We start from the raw sequence: 12,048 nt of genomic DNA, 5'->3' as shown, positions 1-12,048 counted from the left end.
CTTTGACAGAGTTGTTGTTAACTTCTCAAACCAAGCTCGGGGAGCTTGTTTGAGACCATAAAGGGCTTTCCTCAACCTACAAACCAACCTCCTATCTTCAACTTCAAAACCTTGAGGTTGATCCATATACACATCTTCCTCTAGAACACCATTTAGAAAAGCATTATTCACATAAATTTGATGAATTTTCCATTTCCAGTAGAGAGCAAGAGTCAATATAATTTGGATTGTTGTTGGTTTAACTACAGGGCTAAAAGTCTCATTGAAATCACAACCCTCTTGAAGCCTTGCTTTCAATCTCTAAACTGAACCATCTGAATTATGTTTAACTTTGAACACCCATTTGCAGCCATTTTCTATCAGCAGGAAGATGTACCAAGTCTCAAGTATGATTCTTCAAAAGAGCAGAATATTCTTCTACCATAGCTTATTTCCAATCAGAGGACTGCAAAGCCTCTGTGACAGTGGAAGGCTCTTTATAAGCAGTCAAGGCTTTAGGCTTGAACACACCATTCTTTGATCTGGTAATCATAGGATGAAGTGACTGGGAGCTAGTCTGAACAGGTGCTGCAGGTAATTCTGTAGAGCCAGATAAAATAGAACCAACAACTCTCACTACAGAATCAGAAGTGGGCTCAGCTGCAGGACAACAATCTGAACTGCCAGGCAAAGTATTAGTAGCAAGATCAGTAGGAATAACACTCTCAACATTAGTAGATGATTCAGGTGGCAAAGATCTAGGGACACCCTGTAATTCAGCTAGGGGAGGAGATGCTGAAGAAAAAGGACGAGGTGAAGGAGAAGAGGTTGCAGCAGAATTGGAAGATGAAGAAAAGAGAGTAGAATAGGGAAAAAGACGTTCATCAAAGATGACATCTCTAGAAATGTAAATTCTGCCAGAAGGTGCCAAACACTTGTAGCATGTGTTGGAGACTATAGCCAAGGAAAATGCATTGAGTGGACTTGAAATCAAACTTGTGTTTATTATAAGGAGCAGTGAGAGGATAACAAGCACAGCCAAAAGTTCTAAGAGCTGAATAATCAGGTGGAGAATGAAACAAGAGAGAATATGGTGAAGAACCATTCAAAACTGGAGTAGGTAAGCGATTAATAAGGAAGGTGGCAATTCTGAAGGCTTCATCCAAGAATTTGAGAGGAAGAGTAGATTGAGCCAGCAGAGTTAAACCAACTTCTGTTATATGTTTATGTCTGCGTTTGGCCAAACCATTCTGCTGGTGGGCATGAGGACAACTCAAGCGATAGAGGATACCATTATCAGAGAGGAACTGAGAAAAGGCTCTAAACTCCCCTCCCCAGTCACTCTGAATGGCTTTAATCTTATGATCAAATTGCAACTCAGCCATAGTCTTGAATTAAAAGAAAGCAGAAAAAGCATCAGACTTATTCTTAATGAGATATATCCAATCCTTTTTATTAACAGCAGGAACATTACAAGCATTTAGTACATTATTCAGAACAGGTAAGGAAGGGTGGCCTAGTCTATTGTGCCACAAATGAAATACAGAAACAGAAGAGGATGCTGCTGTAGAAGAAGATGCTGAAGCAGTGTGAGCAGTATGAGCAGACATAGGTGTAGCAGAAGGAGATGAAGGTTGTTGAGACACAGCAGAAGCAGAACTGAATGCTGAAGAAGAAACAGATCTGGTCACATGTAGATCTTCAAAAGAGTAGAGACCTGCTCTAAGCTTGCCTTGCAAAAGAATTCTCTTGGAAACTTGATCCTTCACCACACAAAAATCAGGATGGAATTCAAAGAAAAACATTATTATCTCTAGCAAATTGAGAGACACTAAGAAGATTCTTAGTGATAAGAGGAACATGAAGCAGATCAAGCCGTTGCGCGTTTCAAAACCAAAGGTGAAGGAGAGGAAGAAGAGTGAATTAAAGAGTGTCCAACATTAGAAATTTGCAAACCTGATCCATCACCAATATGAAGAGTATCAGTTCCTGTGTAGGGAGTCTTGCTAGCAAGATTGGCTGCATCATAGGTAATGTGATTCGATGCACCTGAATCAGGATACCATGAGTGGTTAGAGACTGATTCAGGAGTAGCAAAATAAGCCTGCAGATTTGGAGAGGAGACTTGTTGCTGTTGCTGTTGCTGCTTTTGTGCATTAAGAAAATCTGCAACTGATAGCTGATAATTCTGGTCATACCTATGATAACAATTGGATGCAAGATGACCAAATTTACCACACACTTGACAAGTAACAGATGGTCTGTTGAAACCACCTCTGCCTGATCTTCCTCCTCGCCTACCAGAGTTCATACCTCCTCTGGCACCTCGAATATTCATACCTCCTCTTCCTGCAAATGGAGGTCTGCTGCTAGGATTATTTGAATTATTCTTGACTTGCAATTGTGCAACATTACCTGTGAGAGTCTCCACTGATTTGTGTTTCTCAATTCTGGATTCTTGTGCAAGAAGAAGTGATTCAATATCACTTATAGTGTATGGATCCAGCCTAGATGTAATTGATGTTATGAAAGGATCAAAATCCTCTGAGAGTCCATCGAATATAGCTTCAATATGATCACTCGGAGAGATCGGATTCCCGATTGCAGCCAAAGCATCAACAGTACCTTTAATTTTCAACAAGTACTCATTAACAGACAATAAACCTTTCTTTGTGTTCCGTAATTGCGTCTTCAACTGCTTGATTTTAGCGCGAGTCTGAGACGCAAAAAAGATTTGAATTCACTCCCAAGCTTCCCAATATGTCTCACAGCCAACAACTCTGGTCAACATGTTCTCGGACATTGACGAAAGCATCCAAGACAATAACAATTGATCTTGTTGATCCCATTCTATAAACTCTTCACTGACGCTACCTTGATCTTCATCTTCCTGCATCTTAAACTTCTTTGGAACTGAAGAACTATCCAAGAAGTGTTGTAATTTGTATCCTCTGATTGTAGATATAATTTGCTGCTTCCATAGAAGAAAATTGTTCTCTGTTAATCGAACAGAAATTGCATGAGTAAAAGTCTTCACCTCAACCTTTTGATTGCTCGGTGTTGAAGCAAGCGTGGTGCTCGACGACGCCATATCTCCACTAACAGAAGGAGAGTGGCTCTGATACCAAGCTAAACATAAAGAACATTCAAGATAGAAGAAATGAGCAGAGAGCTCTAGACGAATATATGGCGGGAGAATTCATTTCCTTACATTTCCGAGAGAGAGGTCACTATATTTATAGATACAAGTACAGCTAGATGTAACTAGCTTATGGAGGGAATCTTGTAACTAACTCTTAACAGGCTTCTCTCTTAACTAATTCTGTTAACAGGTACAAATCCAGGATATTTCATTATTTTATGGGAAGATAGGTGTTTTCAAAATCTTTGAAGCTTCCTCAGTTGAGAACATTGACTAGATCAAGTTGACATTCCAGTGATCTAAGATAAGAATATTTGAAATATTCATGTTCCTCAACTGAGGAGGTAAGGGGAAAGAGATCCGATAGAATTCATTATTAGATTGGACCCATGGTACTTGGTGCACATAGAAAGAAGAACCTTCATTCACTAGATAACCACATTCTGAGGCCAGCTCAATGATCTTTGGGTTTATAGCTTTCCGGTAAACAGAACCTGAGGAAGGTGTTGAATAGGATACGAGGCTCTGATGTTTGAGATATTTTGACTTCTAAATTTGAGCCCATAACTTATGTTGTTCATTTAGGTATTTCCATGCAACCTTTTTTAGGAGGGCCTGATTTACTAGTTTTAAATTTTTAAAACCTAATCCTCCAAAAGCTTCAGGTAAGATAAGAGTTTGCCAAGAACACCAACGGTATGGATGTTTCCGTGAATTAGAGACCCCCCACTAGAAATCTCTAATTATTTTTTCATAGACTCATAGAATGGGGAGGGAGGGGGAGAAGCCCTGCAATTGTTAAGTTTAGACCTGAGGTTTTCGATTCGATTAGATCGAATTCAACTAATTATTTATTTTAGGTAATTAATATACATACAAAATAAATATTTTATTTATATAATTTAATTATATATATAAATTATACAGAACATTTAAACATTTTATATATTATATATAAGAATTAAATAATCAGTCAAATTTGGATATTTATTGAATTGAATTAGGTCATATCCGAATTCGACCAATTAGATATTCAAATTACCCGAATTTCATTCGATTATATTGAATCTCGAATTCAAAATCAGATTTTCAAATACTGTTGACACTCCTAATAGGGGCTTCCTCTCCTCATCTGGCTTCCAAAGCTCTTCATACTCAACATCATCATGTGATTGAAACAACTAGTTAAGGAAATTTTTAAAAATAAAAAAGGAAAGTTCCATAGAAAATGGTGAAATACATAGCGGCTGAAGAATGAAAGAAATAACTGAAAATAGAAAAGGATATCTTTGAGAAGGAACTTTGCTCAGCAAGATGACTTGTGAGAAACCCTTCTCTTCTTCACTTTCCGGCGAGGGCATTTACCACCCATTATTGAATCTAATGATTAATGACCGCAACTTTGGAGCAATGGTTCTTCAATTTGTTGACAAGAGAAGAACAACAATAGAAGAAGAAGAAGAATATGATACTGATGACTGTTGGTTGATTTCTTGCCACCACCGGTGGATTGCACATTCACGGATGCCAGTGTGCAATGAGATCACCGGCGGGATGCTTCTGGGTTAAGACTTGATAGAAGAGGAGAGGAGAAAATGGGAGGGAGTTCAAAAATCCCAAATAATTAAAGGACAAATTTCTTAAACTACCCTTATGGTTTAGCTAATCGAGGCGACCACATTGGCATTACGAGAAAAACACCACTTTTAACGGGTGTTCATCCATTAGTTGAACAAACCCGGTTCAACCACCCACAAAAGATAAAACTAAAAAATCAGGGCTTCTTTCAAAGTTTAAGATCATTCGAACTCTCTCCTCCCCATCTCTTGTCCTCATCTCCTCAGAGCCCTAGCTTGAGCATCCCATTGGCCACTCACCACACACTAGCATCCTTGACTGTGGAATGACGGCAAGAAATCCAACATTCCAGCAAACAATTCATTTAATGGTTCTGTTCTAGTGGAGATTGGAAAGTGTAGCTTGTTAAGCGTTCTTAATATAGAAGGGAATCATTTTTCCGGTGAAGTTCCTTCATTTATAGGAGAGCTAAGGGATTTGAAGATGCTATCTCTTGGAGGGAATTTCTTCTTTGGCCAGATTCCGAATTCTGTCTCTAATCTATATGAGTTGGAAATACTGAATCTAAGGCAAAACAACCTAATTGGCAGTGTGCCAAAAGAGCTAATGCAGTTGAGCAATTTGACTACTTTGAATCTCAGTGGCAACAGATGGTGAAATTCCTTCGAGTGTAGGCAACTTACGAAGGCTACTTGTTCTGAACGAGTGGTAATAGTTTCTCAGGAAGGATGCCTTCCAGCATTGGAAGTCTGTTGGATCTTAGGACTGGATTTGAGTCGGCGGAACCTCTCTGGTGAGTTGTTGCTCGAGCTTTCAGGTTTGCCAAATCTGAAAATAATTGCATTGCAAGACAATGCACTATCTAGAGATGTATCGGAAGGTTTCAATAACTTATTGGGTTTAAGGTATTTGAACCTCACATCAAATGCTTTTTATGGAGAGATTCCAGCAACCTATGGCTTCCTCAAATCATTGCTTATTCTCTCCTTATCCAACAATTGCATTTTAGGCACGATTCTAGTGGAACTTGGCAACTGCTCTAATTTGGAGATCCTTTAGCTTTGTTCAAATCGTTTGAGTGGCCAAATTCCAGTTGATCTTTCCCATCTCTCTCACTTGAAGGAGATTGACTTGGTGTTACGGTCTGACATAGGCTTAGCTTTTGCCTACGCTTGGTAGGCTTACGTTAAGAGACATCACCGTCATTTTCACCTGTAAGAATTTTGGGAGAATTGATGTTATCTTCAGGCAGACCACCAAAAGCTTAACATACTCTTTGAGGAGGGGTGGTCGACCTCCTTGGGTGCCTAACCTTGGCACTCCTAGACCATCATCCCTTGCGGGCCCTAGTTAATGGCTAGCATGGCTACCGGGGTTCCTCATGGGCGCACACATGCTCATGGGGACAGTGCATGGATCGACATTGCGCTACCGACACTCAAGGGAGGCTTGGCATGCGGGCTTGGCTCAAGCATGACCCTTCACCACGCCAACCCCTTGCCCAAGCTGAGTGAGCTACCCTGTTACCTCTAGCGCACGGGTGTGTTCCGACTCAAGCGGTTGCTTCTCAACATGGCACACAAGTGCCCATCATCATCGGCATACAAGAGACTCATCACATCGGTGTCCAGTCACCTCTTCGGCGCACAGTTGCCTCACATTATGGTCTTCCCCTTTTAGCACGTAAGTGGCGCCTCCCATGGACCGGCCAGAGCCAGCCGAGTGCCCCGGTCATACGACTTGAGGTCATGATCCAGTGCTACTGACCTTGGTGGAGCCATCTCCTCGGACAACTCGTAGCCTTGCAGCACACAAAGGCTTGTCCTAGCCTACCTTGGCCTGAACGCTGCACGGGTTTCTTCCGCTGTAAAACTACCCCCGTGACATTGGGGCAGAACAATTTCTCGATTTCACCGGAGGAAATATCCAAATGCTTTTTTCTAACTTTTCTATTATTAGATGAAAATCAGCTGGTGGGTTCCATATTGGACTCACTATCTAACCAATCAAATCTAACCATGCTAAACCTCTCCACGAACCACTTGACTCTGAAAATCTGGCTCACTTCTCTGGTTTAAAATACTTCAACGTGTCAAAGAACAACCTGGAGATTCCAGAGGTGTTGGGTTCCCGATTCAACGATCCTTCTACATTTGCAATGAACAAAAATCTATGCAGAAAGCCATTGGATGTAAAATATGAGAATGTATCCAATAGCAGGAAGAGGAGGAAGAGACTTATTCTACTGGTTGTTGTTACGGTAGTCGGAACTTGTCTTGTGACCTTGTGTTTCTGCTACTATGTTTTCAGTCTCTTATGGTGGCGGAAGTGCCTTCAAGATACGGAAGCTGGAGAAAAGAAGCACAGCCCAGCACGCGCAAGCTCAGGAACAGACGATGGTCGCCGGCACCGTCGGACGATTTGTCTCTCGCCACCGGTGGCTTCATCGTTCACGAGGGCGTCAGTGAGTGAGATGCAATTGTTGGAGGTGCTAGGATTTGAAATAAGTACAGGGAGGGGGAGCTCGAATTTGTGTGAAATGAAAATGAACAATTTTGTCATTTTGTGTCCGATTGAACCGAATGGAATCGATTGACGGCCAAACCCACGTTACCGTTACACAGAACGCGTTCAATCGACGTGGTCGATCGTGATTGGTTGATGCACTCGTCCAATGCACCCATGGTGCACAGAACGCGGACTCTCACCCCACGGCACCCAACCTCCAAAACTACCTTTTTGCCTTCACAAGACTGGGCCACGTAGCCCATTATCAGACCTCCCGTGTCCTGTGACTCCTGTCGGCCCATCCGTCGGTTGAATCATTGGCTCCGACTCTCCGAGAGCATGAAGACTGTGCAGCCTGTGCTCCACTGCCATGAATGAGCCTGCGCTTCACTGGTGATCGAAAAGCCAGAACCAATTATCTCCTTTTAGTTCGGACTTTGATAGAAAAAAGCGAGAGATGATAACGAGAGTTCTTTGCAGCAGTTCCGCTCTTACAATCAATCACCTCCCTCCGGTTTCTTTGTCTTCTCCTCGGAGTCATTCCTGTTGTAGAACTGTAAGACGAAGAGACTCCATCCTCGGCAGGAGACGGGCTGGTGTCTCTATTATAACAACAACAACAACAAGAAAATGTGGAGGAGTTGGCGATGAAGAAGGGACACCGATGTGGTCGAGTACAATGGTGTGTAAAGCCCAGAAGGCCACAACCTCAAAACAGCCTCCTGAACATAGAAAAGAAGATGGTCAACAAGGACGAGTCCTACAGCAGCTCGTCCTGTGGACCGCCGAGGGTGTGTACATAGTTTGGCTTTTTCTCCTCCCTTATGCCCCGGTAATTAGTTTCTCTTCTCTTCCCCAATTTCCTCTTTGCAAACCCTTTACCTCTACTTTAGCTATCTACTGTTGTCTTTATGCTGCTAGATCAATTAATCGCTTGCAGAATTGATTCGACACTAAAATAGTGGATACACGTGTATGTGGTTAGCCTCTGGTTCTTTTTTTAGATGCTTACTTTGGGTGGAGAATTCTCTGTGTGATTGTTATTGTATTTCAAGTGTAAAGCGCGCTAAGAGGACTAGGTCTTCTTTGTTTTGGAGTAATTTGTGACAAATTTCTTTTTATCTGCTGTTGAATCATGCATGATCCCTTTCTATCACATAACTCAGTTCTGTCGAAAATGGCAAGATGTATAGGTAGATGGGTGCCTCGAGAGACAATACACTGGCATTTTGTTTACACCAACTTCTAATATAACGGATGGATTTTCTTTCTTCACCTAGAGACGAACTTGAGAATAGTTGGACAATGGTGTATGATGTACACGATGATAAATTGAGAATAATCAGAGCATGTCTGGTCGTTTGGAAAAAGCAGAGTGACCATATTTTATAAGAAAAGTTCGGGTCCATTAAATTGGTGAATGAATGATCTTGTTTTGTATTATCACTTTGGTCTTTGGTTTTCAACAATTTGAAGGGCACTTCTGCTCTGGTTTGGATTCTGTAATTCATGGAGTCATTTGAAGTCTTTTTTTCCCCATCTAGCCAATGGGTGCCTATTTTCTTACCTAGGCTTTTATTTGTATGTGGGTTTTTCTCATTTACCTTGCACTTGCATTAATACTTACCTCTTTTACTTGTTTCTTTTATTGGTTTTACCCCTGTTACTTGTTAAAAGGAGAAGGGAAGAAAAGATCAAACAACCTTCTTCCTTTGATGTTTATAGCAAGAGATATCCTTATACCACTGGATACCTAGGAGTAGGTTACAACCCATATGAGGTAAATGCCAGTTTTGAGCATGGAGGGTTTTGCACCAGTCCTTTTTATGCAGTTACGAATATGACAATTGTTACATGTCACAGGCTCCAAAGCCAATATACATGAGACAAATCAATGCACTTCACTATGTCCATTCCAGTCAATTTGTCTTAGACCAGATTTAGTCCATTCAATTTCTAATAGACACTTCTCATTCAATTAATGAAGCTTCTGGACTTTAGACTCTTGCTTATGCCATATTTCCACTGGAGTTGCAAAACAATAGTATCTGATTATACTCCAGAGTTGTACATATGTTTTGGGCCTTTGATCATCTTGGTGCATTGTTTTCCTTTCATTTTTTTGATTGGAAGCGTGTGGCTTAGGTGCACCAAAGTCTACTTTTCCCTTGAGTAGTGTCAGTAGTTTGCATCTTTCCTTCTTCTCTCTAATAAACTCCTTTCTTATCAATTAGGAAAGGAAGACCTTTTGAACTTCAATGTCCATTTCCTTGGCAAAAATCAGAAAGTTTGTCATTTGAAATTATGCAGTTGACTTAGCTTTTCTAGCCTATCAACTGGATTCTCATGTACTGGTCATCTACATAATTCTGCTGCAATCCAAAAGAAGCCAATAGATCAGACTGTTAACAATCTAATACAATGTTGAGTGTTGACATATAAATTTTCTCAAATTGAATGTATTAAGTAATTTAATTTGACCTAAGTTGTTCTATGTGTACTATGTGTGGAGAGTATCCATTATAAATAGTATGTGTTGCTCAACTCCAGATGTCCCAATACCCAATTGAACTTGTTTTGACATGGTAATGAGGTTCTGCAGTGTATTGATCTTCATTCTATATCTTCTATGTTTACTAATATATGATTAGAATCTTGAGATCCATAATCTTATGCTTAATCCTTCTTGATGAGGATATCCCAATTGACTCATTATAGGTAGCTTTTCGTTTATCACTATGTAGAAAAAGGAAGGGGATTAATGTGAAAATTTGGCTTTTCTCGGACTCATTGCATCCTATGTCTAACAGGGTGATCCAGTATGGGCAATTAGTTCAGACACAGAGAATTCTATTGTGGGCCTTTCTCTCAACTTCTTCTTTATCTTGCCTTCGGTGAATTCTGGTATGTTGATTAATTGTTCACTTCCTTAGTGGTAAGATTCAGTATCATTTTCTGAAATATTACTCTCCATTTGACATAAACAGATGCATGTATTCCTCCAAATGGTAATGAAGTACACCCATGGTTCACCTGACATAAATGGACATCTAGGATATTGTAACTTTTTTTTTTTTGGTTTAGCTAGGATATTGTAACTTGGAAACCTCTTATCATGGTCTTTTACTCCCCTAATTAATGCTTGTCATTATCTTCTTTCTCTATGATCATAATGGTGTGCAATAATTTCTTGGCAGAGTAGTTGGCATTCATCTGATGGAGGCTCCTGTTCTTCACCCGGTAAGGATCTTCAAAAGATGGAATTTGTAATACTGAATTCTAAGGCACCATCTTCCTTGAACCCTTGACTCTTATATCACACCATCTTTCTTTTATCAGGTGTCTGAAGCTTTATTTAATTTTGTCATTGGGTGGACATTCATGTTTGCTCCATTGCTTTTCACGGATTGTAAGAGAGACAGATACAAGGGATCACTAGACGTCTTATGGGGCCTTCAGATGTTCCTCACAAACAGTATGCTCAACCTCTTAACTCATGCTAGCCCGGTCCTAAAGAGAGAAGGAAAAGTCTTAGGTACCTTTGAGGTAGACCCAAAGGGCGGTTACATCCTATAATGATCAGAAAAAAAAGCTCATATTCTTTTGGAATGAGGGCAATTTTTGACCCATCTTAACCTAAAGATTGTTTGGGCCAAGAATTAACATGGTCAGATAATTGTAATCATTCTTTAGGACATTTAAAATGACTGGAATAAGCAATCTGTAGAAGTGCCATAGGACAGGTCTTTGCATTCAGTTTACATCAATTTTGTGATGCTGGAGATCTCATAGTGGGTCCCCTCCTGTATCATTTGGAGAAGAGCCTTTAAAACGATATCCTTCTGTGTCTTTTTTTACTGTTCATCAATATCCTTTCTGCAAACCCAAAATCATGTCCATTAATGAGTTTTGTTGTTTGCTTGTGTGGTTCCAGCATTCTTAATACCTTACATGGCAATTCGGCTCAACGAGGCTGACAGTGACTATGCCCCCAGAAAGCCCTCTAAACTGGGTTCTGTGATGACAAATGGTGCAGCAGTTGTGGGACTGATTGGTGGGGCTATGTGTGTCTTATCTGCATTGTGGGCCTTCTTTGGCCGAATGGACAGTGATTTTGGGACCATGACCGACCGATGGGAATTCCTCTTAAGGTATCTTGGATCAGAGAGGCTCGCTTATGCTTTCATCTGGGACATCTTTTTCTATATTATCTTTCAGCCTTGGTTGATAGGTGACAACCTACAAAATGTTCAACAGAGTAAGGTTGACATAGTGAATTATCTCAGATTTATTCCAGTGATCGGCTTAACTGCCTACCTTTTATCTTTGGATCCTGAAAAGGAATTTTAGCTAAATGTGTGAACCTTTTCGGTCTAGGGCGTTGATTAATGTCTAACAGTTGTTAACCCAGATTCAGAGGGTCAATTACTCGGAAAGAAAGCATTGTTTCTCTCTTGACACCATAACTATGAAGTGTTCACAGTACATTTTTGTATCAGAATGTTCATGCAATACATGTATCAAACAAGTGCTCGTGATCCATGTCGACTGGGTATCTCTAAAGTTGCTCCGACAGTCCGAGGTATCCCAGTTCCCAGACCATCTTTGAGATTTGCTAATTTTTGTATTATCAATAGAGTACCACCAAATGGTCAAAGAAAGTTGGTAGCTGTGCATTCAAGACACCCTCGTGGCATTTTTTTCCAGAATTTTCAGAAATATATTAAGGCCTTGTTCACTTTTCAGTAAGTTACTTACCTGGGTAAATGCAATTACCTGGGTAAGTTTTTCATGGGAAACACTTACCCGGGTAAGTACATTTACCCATGTTCTTTTATTTC

General features: G+C 40.5%; 1 protein-coding gene and 1 pseudogene across 1 annotated transcript; both read left to right on the top strand.

Annotated features, from left to right (window-relative positions):
* Positions 1 to 4,435: 4,435 nt before the first annotated feature.
* LOC104603114 (uncharacterized) lies at positions 4,436 to 6,610 on the top strand (annotated as a pseudogene).
* A 723-nt stretch (positions 6,611 to 7,333) lies between these two features.
* On the top strand, positions 7,334 to 11,747 carry LOC104602989 (uncharacterized). Its single transcript, XM_010266872.3, has 5 exons — positions 7,334 to 8,039; positions 10,018 to 10,111; positions 10,410 to 10,447; positions 10,547 to 10,682; positions 11,142 to 11,747. The coding sequence occupies exons 1-5, from the start codon at positions 7,665 to 7,667 to the stop codon at positions 11,555 to 11,557; spliced, it is 1,059 nt and encodes a 352-aa protein (XP_010265174.1). The 5' UTR covers positions 7,334 to 7,664; the 3' UTR covers positions 11,558 to 11,747.
* The last annotated feature ends 301 nt before the right edge of the window (positions 11,748 to 12,048 follow it).

Source organism: Nelumbo nucifera, chromosome 4 (assembly GCF_055504915.1).
Source record: "Nelumbo nucifera cultivar China Antique chromosome 4, China Antique-T2T, whole genome shotgun sequence".
In the NCBI taxonomy this organism is placed as follows: domain Eukaryota; kingdom Viridiplantae; phylum Streptophyta; class Magnoliopsida; order Proteales; family Nelumbonaceae; genus Nelumbo; species Nelumbo nucifera.
The sequence above is the reverse complement of the archived record's forward strand: the minus strand, read 5'-3'. Positions and strand labels throughout refer to the sequence as shown.

What these genes read in the sequence shown, in the direction of transcription:
- LOC104602989 (XM_010266872.3), top strand. Translation starts at nt 7,665, where the DNA reads ATGATAACGAGAGTTCTTTGCAGCAGTTCCGCTCTTACAATCAATCAC. An exon ending in CTTGCCTTCGGTGAATTCTG is followed by an intron (nt 10,112 to 10,409) that starts GTATGTTGATTA and finishes TTGGCAGAGTAG; the next exon opens with TTGGCATTCATCTGATGGAG. An exon ending in AGGCTCCTGTTCTTCACCCG is followed by an intron (nt 10,448 to 10,546) that starts GTAAGGATCTTC and finishes TTCTTTTATCAG; the next exon opens with GTGTCTGAAGCTTTATTTAA.